This window comes from Ruditapes philippinarum, unplaced genomic scaffold (genome assembly GCF_026571515.1).
Source record: "Ruditapes philippinarum isolate M1 unplaced genomic scaffold, ASM2657151v2 ctg1168_1_1_1_1, whole genome shotgun sequence".
In the NCBI taxonomy this organism is placed as follows: domain Eukaryota; kingdom Metazoa; phylum Mollusca; class Bivalvia; order Venerida; family Veneridae; genus Ruditapes; species Ruditapes philippinarum.
This window is the reverse complement of record NW_026866966.1, coordinates 61,341-75,500: the sequence shown is the minus strand read 5'-3', so window position 1 is coordinate 75,500 and position 14,160 is coordinate 61,341. Positions and strand designations below refer to the sequence as shown.

The window sequence follows — 14,160 nt, the reverse complement described above, 5'->3', positions numbered from 1 at the left end:
CCGTACTTAAGCACTTATGTTTATTATAAATAACCTCATAATAATTTTACTTTTGACATAACAAATGTCTTTGCTCCAATGTCATTGTTAGTCATTTTTACCAGAGAACCTGTTATTTATTTACATTTTATATAATTCTAACACTCTCTTGATTTTGTCACTTAACACAAATTAGAAATAAAAAGGTGGTAAACTGCCTTTAAATATTGATTATGGACTACATGTATATGCAGCTACTATTTGTTTTCTCCCTCCGATAAGATAGTTTAAAAAGTATATTTTAGTCAACAAGTAATAGCGCATTTTTAAAGACATTGAATTATTATTTTGCTTTCTTTTGATATGATGCTTAAATAACATACAGAGACGCCAAATGTGTTATCCATAACGATTGACAAAATTTATATCAGAAAAATTGGCGTTTATTTGTAAGCAGCGTAATGACGCTTTACAAAGATTGCAATGCATTTATAAATGCGCCAGAATGACGTTGCTTGAACTGACATGGTGGACTTTGAAGAGTGATTAATCGAGCACTGATGTAAATCTAATAAAATCAGTCTGACATGTAAGTTTAGATTGTTGAACACTTCATAAGTAAATTCTTGAATAATAAGTTGATACATGTTTTTGTATTATTCTTTACTTTACATGAACAACTATAGCGTACGAAACAGCGTTTTACGAAAATCGGCAGCGGAGGTATCATTTTTTAAACATAACTACAATATTTCCTTTCCTATATATAAAATTACATTACAGGTATCTGGCTTTTGCTAACATATAAAGCTTCTGACTATTCACTAGCTGAATCCAACTGTAATCAGAAATTTCATTTGCCTCACACCGCTTTGGGTTCAAATCCTGCCAAGGACTTTAGGTTCTTAAATATGAGGAAAGTATCCAGCTAGAACACGCAACGTCGGTGATCTTCTTAGTTTCCCGTTTGTACCTGAAATAAATGCACGGAGGGGCAAGTGAGGTCTTTCTTATCCACTTAAGCTGGAAAGTCGCCATATGACTTCTACCTTGTTGGCGGGATGTAAAACCCAACCAAAATAACCTTAAACCAGGAGAGTTCAGTTCAATAACACTCTTAAGTTTGATGTGCCCAAACAACATGCAACTATGGATATCGCTGAATAAAAACTGAAAACATAGTAGACTAAATCCAATTTAATCGATTTAATATATACAATTGTTTTGTTAACTAATTATGACTAGCATACATAATCAAAATAATGAGTCGTGTTTCAAACTTAGACATATAAATAGTCTGTGACCTCTTGAAATCTTTGCGGCAGCATTTATTTCTATTCCCAAATATACCATACGGATATTAGAATATGGCACAGCGATTAACATTCTACTTAATACAGTGTTGTTATATTTTTGTCCTTTCAGATAACTTATTCTAAATACTTCAAGTGTTTATAAAACTGACAATTTAAAGAAGACCTAGAAATCGATTTTGATTTAAATAAAACATTTTCAAAGAAATCTTGAGAAAGGATTTGGTGAGGATTAGAGTGAACAACATTGTGATTATAAAGCAATCTGAAAAAATCTATTCCACGATAATTTAAAATATATTTCTGAGTCAAACCGAAATATAGTGAACAAGAGGGCCATGATGGCCCTGAGGTCGCTCACCTGTATATAGCTCCCCCAGGGTCAATTTTAACCCAAGGGCTTTTATTTGTTTATTTGAACAGACTTGGTAGACACCCATAAGATGTTTCATGCTAAACATCTAAGTTCTAGCTCATTGGGTTTTTTATAAAGAAGATTTTTTAAGTTTTTACTCTACACATATAGTTAAAAACAATGACAACCCATGGGCAGGGCCATTTTTGACCCCCAGACTTTCATTTGAACAAACTTTGTAGATATTTACTTAAAGATGTTTCATGCTAAATATCTAAACTGTAGCTATTTAGGTTTTTTCAAAGAAGATTTTTAAGTTTTTGCTATACACATAAAAGGAAAATTAATGACCCCCGGGGCAGGGCCAATTTTGACCCCGGGGCTTTTATTTGAACACACTTTGTAGACACTGATTAGAAGATGTTTCATGCTTAATATCTAAACTGTAGCTATATGGGTTTTTTTAAAAGAAGATTTTTTTTAAGTTTTTGCCATACACATATAAGGAAAATCAATGACCCCCAGGGCGGGGCTAATTTTGACCCCAGGGCTTTTATTTGAACAAATTTGGAAGACACCCATTAGAACATATTTCATGCTATATATCTTTAAAAGAAGATTTTTTAAGTTTTTACTATATGCATATAGGGAAAATCAATGACCCCCTGGGGCGGGGCCAATTTTGACCCCAGGGCTTATATTTGAACAAACTTGGTAGACACTCATTAGAAGATGTTTCATGCCAAATATCTTAGCTCTAGCTTTTTGGGTTCTTTAAAAAAAGAATTTGTAAGCTTTACTATATGCATATAGGGAAAATCAATGACCCCCTGGGGCGGGGCCAATTTTGACCCCAGGACTTTTTTTGAATAAACTTGGTAGACACTCACTAGAAGATGTTTCATGCCAAATATCTAAGCTGTAGCTCTTTGGGTTCTTTAAAAGAAGAATTTTTAAGTTTTTACTATATGCATATAGGGAAAATCAATGACCCCCTGGGGCGGGGCCAATTTGGCCCCAGGGCTTTTATTTGAACAAACTTGGTAGACACTCACTAGAAGATGTTTCATGCCAAATATCTTAGCTCTAGCTTTGAGGGTTGTTTAAAAGAAGATATTTAAAGATTTTTCTTTCGGTTGCCATGGCAACCAGAGTTCTCAATGGAATTAAATTCTTTGAAAAATTTTTAAAGGTGACCACCAAAGGAACATTGGATGAAATTGGCTTAGTGGTTTATGAGGAGATGTCATTTAAAGCAAAAGTTTACGGACGGACTGACGAAAAGCGATCACAAAAGCTCACCCTGTCACTTTGTGACAGGTGAGCTAGAAATGCAAAGGAATTCAATTAAATACAAATACCTTTTCATTTTCTTGAATAAGAAATACACACATGATAATAATTCCAATGTTATGTTTACTATGTCCTTTTTAAAACTTAAAAATCTTTTAATAATATGTCAGTATATCGAATTTGTCAGCATATTGAATTTCATCATTCATCATGAAATGATATGCTTATTTATTCTTATCTGAACATTATGTATTTAGATCTATAATAAACATCTATAATGAAAAGAAATTGTGTGTTTATGTGTTCACTTTATTATACACATTACATATCATACACATAATACAACAACTTTATTAAAATAATAACCAAAAAATAGTTAAATATTGATATGAAAATGATAACATTGTAATAAGGTGTAACAATCAACTGACCAAGCTACAATACATGTTTTAACACCTTGCGGCTTTTGTTAACAGGGTCAATGATACGCGCACTTGACTGACCAAGTGTCAGTATAATGTGTACTGATTATATAGAAAATAACATGTATGGTTTCCAATTTTATTGTGTCAGAGTCGGAATACTAATTTTCCGTTATAAAGGATTATAATAACGTTGAAAAAAATTGGTTCCCACCAATTCACTGTCATTATTTGAATTTGTCAGTATAATGGATTCCGATGTATTGAGTCAAGAATGTAATTATTAATCACATAAACCACGATGCATAAGTTTCATTATTAAATAAGACAAAAAGGATGATATACATGTTTTAAGGCAGCTGTCAAAATATGAACAAGTATGATGTACCTTCGTGGAAAGTACTGTTAAAAGCGTATGCCATATCGTCACAAAACACTATGTCACTGTTTACCGCATCATTCACTCATATTCAATTAATATTCAATTAATATACTGACTAAAGGAAAAGAACCTGATTACAAATACAAATATATATATATATATATCCTTACATAGTATAATTAATATACTGACTACAGGAGACAACTTGACAAATTGTTATTTACTCTCACATAGAATAACCAACAATATATGAATAATATGTATTATTACCCCTCACTTTTTCGTAATGCTAATTTCCCATAGGCCTCTGGGAGTTATTTTTACTGTTAATGCAAGTGTACCACGTGACTAAAAATTTTGTACTGTTACATAGGTAACAGTATTTTTTAAGCGGTCACGTGGTCTATTTCCTAAATAAAATGAAATAAAATGGCCGCCATTTTTTTCTCGATTCATTCTTATTTTCGACGTTAAACCCCGATAGGACATCAATTTCTCCTCTGGAGTCCCTATGACACTCGTAAAATTTAGTTGTTTGTACCCTGGTGTACTTTTCGCGTATAAAATATCTTTTTGCTCAATAGTCAAAAAGTGAACATCCGTTTTCAACGGAAGTGATTGCAATGTAAATAATTATGTGTCAAACTGAAACATGCAGAAGATTTAAGCATGCAACAAAGGATTATTTAACAAATTTAATCAGTGAAACGTTACAGATATGGTGGACATAGGATATCATCGTTATTTTGTCAAAAACCATGCTAAGAATATTCTGGAAACAGAAGGATCAGATTTCACAGATCATAACCGTGTAAATGGGTTAGTGTTTTGTTTCCTAAATAAAACCTAGCTTATTGTATGTTTATGATTTGTAGATAACATCACTTGCTTAAAGAATAAAAGAAAAAGAAAACTTATCAAGTAGGCCTACAGTAAAGTACACTTAAAACTTAAAAGGTAAGGACAGTTTTGTTATTGTTACTCTTGGTTTATTTTTATTACAGTTAGATTTAGTTGACATTTTCAGATCATCTCAGTATTTTTGTTCGGGGTAATGAAATAAATAACACATGGGTTTGTGAGTTACAGTAAAAATATCATCCCTCGTAAAAATACTGTTACCCTCGGCTACGCCTCGGGTAACAGTATTTTCCTCGGGATGATATTTTTACTGTTACCCACAAACCCATGTGTTATTTATATAATATTACAAGCACAATTAGTCTATTTCATAAATATCCATTACAAAAAGCGTGATTACAGATTTTTACTTAAGTCTTATACTTAACAATGATACTAAAAAAAAGATATTTACTATATCAAAGAAATTGGCACAATGACTTAAACATGATAAATTATACAAGTTAAGCTGTATATAACATCCAAAAACAAGGCACAAATGTAACAAACAAAACGCAAATTTGATAAATCAAATATACATACGCACACCCATGTAGTATATAAACAAAATCATAATTTATAATTATAAGACTGATAATAGGAATGAAGGGATATTTTTGTTTACAAGAACACCATTATGAATTAGTAGAAATGTGATACATGCAAAACGTAAATAAAAGAATATGATCATAAAAGGGTATAAAATATCTATCTCATAAAAAGTTTGAAGGTTTGCATTATACCTTGCTTATTTATTGCAATTTATTATAAACTCGTTTCACAATGTCTCTGTAGGACATAATTTGTTTCAAAGGACCTGAAATAATACCCTCAACTGAATCATAATTTTTCGCCTAACCATATTGAATTATCAATTCAAAAGCGATGTTATATTATTATACACTACTTAACATTATTAAATCGCTTTGCATAGTTGTTGTACGCTATAAGATCTTATTACGTGCTTTTGGTTGTGTTTTATCAGAAAGTGAACACATCTCGTAAATTCACTTAGACCAGTTGTATTTTATGACTTAACCGTCTACAGGAGAAAAACGCGTGATTATAAGTTCTGTGATTTATTATGATAAAATATAACAATCAAACTGGCCAAAGGTCAAACCCCTGATTGTTAATACGATTATTATTATGGTTTTTGTATCAAATAACTTTCAAACCGAAATCTGGAAAATTACAAGGTATAAAAAATGTCAAAATGTTTTCTTACAAGTAAATTGAAATTGAAACTACAAAACAGGTATCAAAGAATATATTGGTTATTTATTCTTAAATTCACTAAATTAAAAGCCATAAAGGTATTAAAATAGCTAAAGAAATACCATAAAATACAAATATAATGAGGAATGATGCTATGTTGATCTGAAATAAAAAGATAAATAGATAAATTAATAAAAAAAACAAATGATATATTTTATATTGAAGGCTCAGTCTGAGAATTTTGTATACGCGGAAATATTTAAAATAAATATTACAGAAAATTTAAAAACCAAAAGGTATACATATTATAGTATATTCTTACTTTGATTGAGACCTTTAAAAATAGGAACACGCTTCAATGTAAATTAATATTTTTATTTCTTCATACAAATGTGATATTTATTAACTTACCCATTCCCATTTAGCAAGCCTTTCTAACTTGTCGTTAACCTGAAATATTCACTCATACTTGACAAAGTTTTTTTTTCTCATTTACTCAAACGAACGTTTAAACATAATGCTATTTTTGATAACTTAAACCCAGGAAAATATAAACAAAACCAAAAGCGCCCAATCCGATTGTTTAACGGTTTACACTGAAGCTTATGTACATAAATTGAAACACAGCTTTTCCGTTGGGGCATATTTTAGTTTTGAGAAATTAAAGCACAATTTATAATAGTAGACACGGACATATGATAAAAATGTTTTTGTTATTGGACCAAAAAAAAAACCGTTTAATTATCATTGCATTACCTTTAGAAGCAGTTATATAGAAGAAACACCAACTTACACATTTGAAAAGACAACAGTCGCTGCATTTGTTTTGTTGATGTTTCTTATCTTGACTGGTAATGGATGAATCTTTTTTCTGCAATGAATCATAATTTTTGTATTCTGTTTCCTATTGAAAAAAGGCAATATGACACTGAAGTACATTTGTATTCGCAACATATATTGGTTTTGTATATTATAATTTAATAAGAAAATGCATAAATATGAAAAATTGCTCCTTCGAAACTGCCAAGCATGGTTTATGTGTCATAAAAAATAACTTGATAAAACAATCAACAATCGACAATCGAAAATCGACATTCAATGTCGAGCTAAACAGTCAACATTCAACTTAACATGACATTCGATATTCGAAAGGTTTCGGTACAATTTCAAAAAAGAAACGAATATCAAGCGTTCCGTTAACAATCCGCTAGACGTTTAAACCATCGGCACTCAATTCAACATTCAACTTTTTTTCTTAACAATATAGTTTCCTGACGAGATTTTAGCTAGACAATCAATAATCAGCTAAACCTTCATAATTTCCTGTGTTGATGTAGACAATCGACATTCAGCTCAACATTTGATTTGCGTTTCTTTACAATATGTTCCAAAACATACTTTTAGCTAGAAAATCAACAATCAGCTAAACAATCACAGCTTTCAATTTTGAGCTACAAAATCAACGTTGAACTTGAAATTCGATATCCTTTTAGTTTACATGTAACTCTTCGGTATTCGCAAGTTTTCAATTCATTCAAAACAAATGTTCAGCTTAATACTGAACAATCAGCTAGACATTCAAAATGATCTATATTAAGCTAAATAATCGACATTCAGCGCAACATTTGATTTCCGTTCCTTAACATTATAATTCCGGGACGAATGTTGAGGTAGACAATCCACTTTCAAGCTAGACTTTCAGAATTTCCAATTTCGAGCTAGATAATCGGCATTTAACTCAACCTTTCAGCTCTGTTTCCTAACAATATCGCGTCAATTAACAATCAGCTATACATTCGAAATTTCCTATGTTGAGCTTTACAATCAATATATTCAGCTCAACATTCGATATTTCTGAATTTACACATCAATGAATTATAACAAATTACACACATTACGTTATTGAAGATAAAATATAGACGCATCTTATTCAAAACTGCATAATCATGTTTTTTCGGATTGTTGCATAAAAAAAAACATAATTAACAAAACTTTTAATAACATTTTCATTTTTACTCGATAATAATATACTCAATTTGAGAAGAATAAGTAAAATATTTCTTAGCCATATATTTTTATTTTAAATCTGCATATACCTGACAGAATAGTAAAAATGAAATTCGTTCTCAAATACTCCTAAAGAACATTATTTACAATTCAAATCAATTAACTTCCTACATGACTTTTTAGTCACTTCTAAATGCGAAAGACCTGATTGAGCGTAATTCTAATGATATTTAAAATGGATATATATAAGTTTCTTGGTCATAATTGTTTAATACGCTTATACAATGAGAGACAATTTATATCATCCTTGCAAATAATTAATAACTAATTAATAGTTAATAGAAAAATGATGGAGAAACAATCTTTCATTTTGAACACCTTGGTTCAACCAAACGTGCCCAAACCTATTACATCATAAAATATGTGCAATATTATTTGCCCAATTGATTCACTTTTATATATTATTTTTGTCTATTTCATTAAAAACATGTGTACATCTTACTTTAAATGTTAAGCAAGGAGATTCCGCGATTATTCGCTAGATCATTGTGATAACCTTTTTGTCTAATGGTATTATTATTATAGCGGTACTGCATGAATCTGGAATTTCCCCTTAAACAAAAAAATGTGTTTTATAAATTGACCATTAATCGCATTATTAAATCAAATGTGAATTTAAAGAAATTTGGTGGGTTTCATCAAGTCTCTGCGCCTTTAAATGAACAAATACTCATGAATATTTCTTCTTCTGTAATTTCTGAGTTAAAGTTCTTAATTTTAGATAAATTTCCATCGAATAGAGCAATTTCTGAAACGTGTTCATCAACAAGGCCTAAACAAAATTTCTCTAAAAGATCTTTCAAAGATTCTAAAGGAATGCTGCAATGATCGTTTACAAAACATTTTTGTTCCCAAAACGATCTAGGTTATTTGAATTCTATACTAAATCATCGAGCTTGTTACTAAAAATATTTAATTGACACTTTTTTCAAAATGCGTTTAAAACTTTACATTATTAAACCTTACTGTATAATAGACATACATACCAAAAATTATAAAAAGGTCACCATCTCGTTTGTATAATATTGACAAAGTTCAAATTTTGTATCGGATTTACACAATAACAATATCAGTTGTATTTTAATTATATGTAGAAAAGTTACACTTATCTCATATATTCTTTCCTAACTTGGAAAAAGTGATTAAAACAACTGTAGTTTCTGCATAACTACCAAATAAGTCAAGGCAAAATGTGTATATGAATATATTTTCCTTGTTTTTTGAGACAGAAACCTGTCATTCTACGACAACTCTATAAATGCATGACGTATTTATATAATTGGGCGAAATGGTGTAAAATGACTCAAATGATGTCCGATTGTGTCTGAAATAATGTCTTCTTGTGAACTTTGTTGGCCCGACATAAATACTTTCGAACACCAAACGAACACTGGCGTCTCCATTTTCGGAAGTAATGTAACCCACTAAATAGTGGTGAAGCAAGGTGTTATTTTCAATCCCCTGAATATTGTAAACATATACGCCCAAAATGCCGAACCATTTCTATAGGTTACAGTTTGTATAACATCTCTCAAGTACGATAAAACGTTAATATTGTAGGTTGACTTTTATTGGAATTTAGCTTTTGCCTTATGAAATATTTATTATTAGATTGAACAGCCGCACCCAATTGTATAAACGTTGGTTAACTTAAACCACTGGGTTTAATCCATGGTTAGATTAACTTTTGGGTTAAACTTTAGTTAACCAATTGTATAGAATTTTGGTTATTAATAAATTTAACCAGCGTAAATTTCTGGTTAAATTAACCCACGTATAGGAGGTGGGTTAAATTTTAACCAAACATTAACCAGAAATAAAATGGCTGCCGTTTAAACGCTTCGTCTCAGCTTTAGTTTATTTTGCTTCGAAATAGACTATTATCGGTTATATATGATGGCAACGATATTTCCTTTAGTTGCGTAGTGAAGGGAATGGAAACAAACAGTTTTTAAAAACAGCTGTCAATGTCGATAACTCGGATAAATCTTGGTACAAAATGTCATTTTAATGAAGATCATACTGAGGATAGACTTAAAGGACAATTTATAAGTTAAATTACGAAGTGATTTTGGTCATTTTGGACCAGGACGCAGCGGGAGATCTCTGCTTTGTTGCTGGCGACAACGAATCCAGCCATGCGATAGCACAATAAGAAGCAATTCTCTTGATATAAGCCTAGAGACATTGGGACAACGTGCCACAGTCTGGCATGTTTTGTAGCGCCAAGAAATAAAAAGGCAATAAAAGACAACGCAACATGCAAAAGTGTAACATATCAGCCACCATACAAATGACTAGAAAGAGATCAAAATATGCAAAAAGTCCTTATTGCGATAGTAATACAATAGAAATATGGTGATAAATACTGAAAAATCAATCATCAATTGTTCACAACTGTTATAAAAAATATTACTTAAAACTTGAATTTTGCCTTTTCTTAAAATCCTAGTACAATGTACATTTTTAAGCTAATTTGCTGAAAATATGTTGGCACATCATGTGTAAAATTAGTAAAAAAATAGAATGTTTATTAAATAGTTTCCAAAACGAATATTGATGATACATGTACATTGATTATTATTTTAGCTCTATCAAACAGATTTCAAAAGGCAAATACTGTATTATAAATATTAATGCTTTTTTCCCAATCTTTAACTAAATTCCTATTCAAACTGAAATTTGGAACATCCAAAACAATAAAGTTAGTTATTAATTAAGTTAATTTCAGTATCATTACAGACAAATGTTTTTGTATGTACATGTGTGTGTGTGTTGTTGTTTTATTTTTGTAGAGAACAATACATTTTTTTCTATTATTCAGGAAGAATTCCCTGTTGAAAAACTTGCTTTTTCCTAATTTGATCAGCAAAATTTCCAAAATGATGACCTAGGCAATTTGTCTTCTCATCAAAAGTTGATAAAGGGCTTGTTTATTTCTAGCAGCAGGGAAGAATCAACAATGTCATCTTCTGATGAAAATTAAACTGTTTTACTTAGTTCTTAAAGAAAGTTACAAGCTTTATGATCATGAATTCCAACACAAGTATATATCATCAAGTTATTTTATCAACCTTGAAACTTTCAACTTGTAAAATGTTCCCAAATAGCCTCATTTTTCCCCAATAGAGGTCTTTTGTCAAATTAACTAAAAGTCGGCTCATGTATTTTATATACACACTGACACATTCTTCAGAATTTAACTGAACAACAAAATATTTGCTCTCACTTATGAATTATTGAAAAGATTGTTTTACTTTTCTAAGGATAGGAAGCTGCTTTAGGTCTGATTTAATGTGACACAATATAGTACTGAATGGGAAAAAGGCAATTCTAAACATTAATATTTTCATTCTATATGTACCCAAACAGAAATACATTTTGTTTTTAAAATTTTATGTCCATTTCTTTTATTAGCTCACCAGAGCCGAAGACTCAGGGTGAGCTATTAGTATCAAAGGGGGATTCTCCAGCGCCCGTCGTCAAGCGTCAACAATCGTCTTCTTCTCTGAAACTACTGGGCAGATTTACTTCAAATTTGGTAAGTAGCATCCTTGTGACAGTCACACTTGAATTTGCTCATATCATTTCAATTAGCCCCTTTTTAGGGGTCAACAGAGCTAAAAATAGAAAAAAAACTTTTAAACCTACAAAACTAATTCATGGATGATCACCAAACTTTGTATGTAGCAATGTTTGGTAGTCTTTTATCAAGTTTACTCATATACATTTGATTGGCCCCTTTAAGGGGTTTCTAGGGCTAAAAATAGAAACAAAACTTTAAGATATCTTTATCTACAGAAATAATGGATTGATGATCACCAAACTTTGTCTGTTTCATTATTTGGTATTTCTTTATCAAGTTTGCTTATAGTAATTTGATTGACCCCTTTAAAGGGCCGCTAAAGCTGAAAAAAGAAATACCTTTAAACATCTATATCTAGTGAACTAATTGATGGATGATCACCAAACTTTGTCTGTAGCATTCTTTGGTAGTCTCTTATCAAATGTGCTCATATTCATTTGACTGGCCCCTTTTACGGGCCACTAAAGCCAAAAATAGAAAAAACCCTTTGATTGACCCCTTTTAGGGTCTCTAGGGCTAAAAATAGAAAACCCTTTAAACGTCTTCTTCTTGATGGATTATCACCAAACTGTGTAGCATTCTTAGGTGCACTTTTATCAAATTTGCTCATATTAATTTGACTGGCCCCTTTTACGGACCACTAAAGCTAAAAATAGAAGAAAAAAACTTTGAACATCATTTGCTACTAAAATAATTGATAGATGATCACTAAACCTTGTAGCATTATTTGGTAGTCTTTTATCAAGTTTGCTCATATTAATTTGATTTGCTCAAATTGAATATCAGAAAATATTGACAATGGATAGTTTCCAACACTGAAAAGCAGTTGTTTCTGGTGAGCGACCCAGGGCCATCATTGCCCATCTAGTTATTATAATTTTGAATTAAACTGCTTTGACTCTAAATACTTCTTCTTTATATAATGTAAACAATGAAAATAAATATATATGATTGAACTCATATGAATGAAAGCATTATTAAGTATATTTAGCATTATACCTGGGAAATGGCCATGTGGAGATATTATTCATTGTCTCATCCGCATTGCTTCTCTTGATATATCTTAGAGGGGAGGGAGGGGTTTAATAAATAAGCCATAAATAGAGGGAGGGAGAGAGAGAGATTTAGACAATTTTTCCATTGTTAAATGAGGATGTATTTTATTTATTAAATAATTTATTCAGACTTTCAATGTAGATGAGAATATTTTACAAAATAATAATAATTTAACAATAGATAGAACTCTAGAAAACATATTTGGACACTTTTTAATTTTCAACCAGTTATAGACTATGCACTTATTAAAGTATATAGAACATATTGTTCATGGTAACAGTCATAATACTATTCATTACATTATGTACATATATTGAAATCCTGGTTTACCTACTTCAATGACATATAGCCTATTCCTAAAATTTTTAAAAGCTACTGGACTAGTATAATGTTGGCCAGTGACAGTTTCCAATCATTCATTAAGTGTTAAGTATTTTTATTAACAAGTTACATGTATAAGTAATAAATATTATAAGATGTAACAATTCCTAAGCATACATGTAAATCTTGTAGGTATTAAATAAACATAATTCAAAATTGAAGTAGAGGTAAATCAAAAATCACTTTTGATTGTTCATAAATTAATAATGGTTAATTCAAGATGACTATTGTTTTCTTTTTTCATTTAGTTCCTCCTCTGTTTAGTAAATTTACTGCTGGGAACCAAGCTGATTTTGCATTTGATTGTGTGACTAGTGAGAAAGATAAAACATGTTGAATGTTTAAAATAAAGGATGTCAGTCATACAGTCTCAAGAGAGCAAAGTGATTAAGTGATTTTGTTTTCATTAATGTATTTTTTCATGTTTTTTTTTTGTTGTTGTTGTTTTGATTTATTTTCTTTGTTTGTTTGTTTTTTTTTTGGGGGGGGGGGGTGGCAGGGTGTGATTGTTTTTATTTATGGCGGGCGGGGGTGGTTAATAAGCAATAACTAGGCCTTTATTCTATTTTTTTTTGCTATAATATGGTTTAATTCTGTATGTTACTGAGACAGAAGTTTCGTATATTACATAGAGAAACTACAGAGAGTAGTTTTGGCCAAAAATCATTCAAAAATTGCATCTGCTGTTGTACAAAATATTTTGGGTTCGAACCTTTTAGGTACGAATTTGATAGAAAATATATGCGTCAATACTTTTGCATGGAGTGGTTCTTGTATGAAATTATATTTAGTTACATTCTAACCATGTTCTAACCCAGTTGACGGATGATTTTGGTTTTTAACATTATGTCAGCGAATGTTTGCTCATTTTCAGTACATTTTAATTTGTAAACAAAGCCCATAGCAACCATGCGGTCTCCCTAATTACCGACAAGAACCGTCAGGAACCGACAAAAAGTAAAAATGGAAAAATCTTCGCTACTTCATCATCTAATAATCACAATTTCTTACTTTTTTACATGAAAAACATAATAAATTTGTTCTGAGCCATGTTTATAGGCATATCTATACCGACGATATTCGTGGTATACTTGATTTAAATTTAATTCTCTTGACACCAGTTCCGAGGTCATAAACAAGTTCATCCTACGTAAAAGTTATATTTTGTACATTTTTTAATGATGATATGTAATAAGTGTGGTCACAAT

The 14,160-nt window shown here is 30.7% G+C and overlaps 1 protein-coding gene across 1 annotated transcript in view; it reads right to left on the bottom strand.

The window, feature by feature from the left end:
• Positions 1-1,161: 1,161 nt before the first annotated feature.
• Positions 1,162-14,160, bottom strand: part of LOC132734359 (gamma-aminobutyric acid receptor subunit beta-like) — a 35,275-nt gene continuing 22,276 nt past the window's right edge. Inside the window, exons 10-12 of the mRNA XM_060721084.1 lie at positions 6,656-6,733; positions 6,274-6,312; positions 1,162-6,024 (exon numbers count right to left, since the gene is read on the bottom strand). Of these exons, the coding sequence (XP_060577067.1) occupies positions 5,941-6,024; positions 6,274-6,312; positions 6,656-6,733 (201 nt within the window). The 3' untranslated portion in view covers positions 1,162-5,940. The remainder of the gene's footprint in view (positions 6,025-6,273; positions 6,313-6,655; positions 6,734-14,160) is intronic.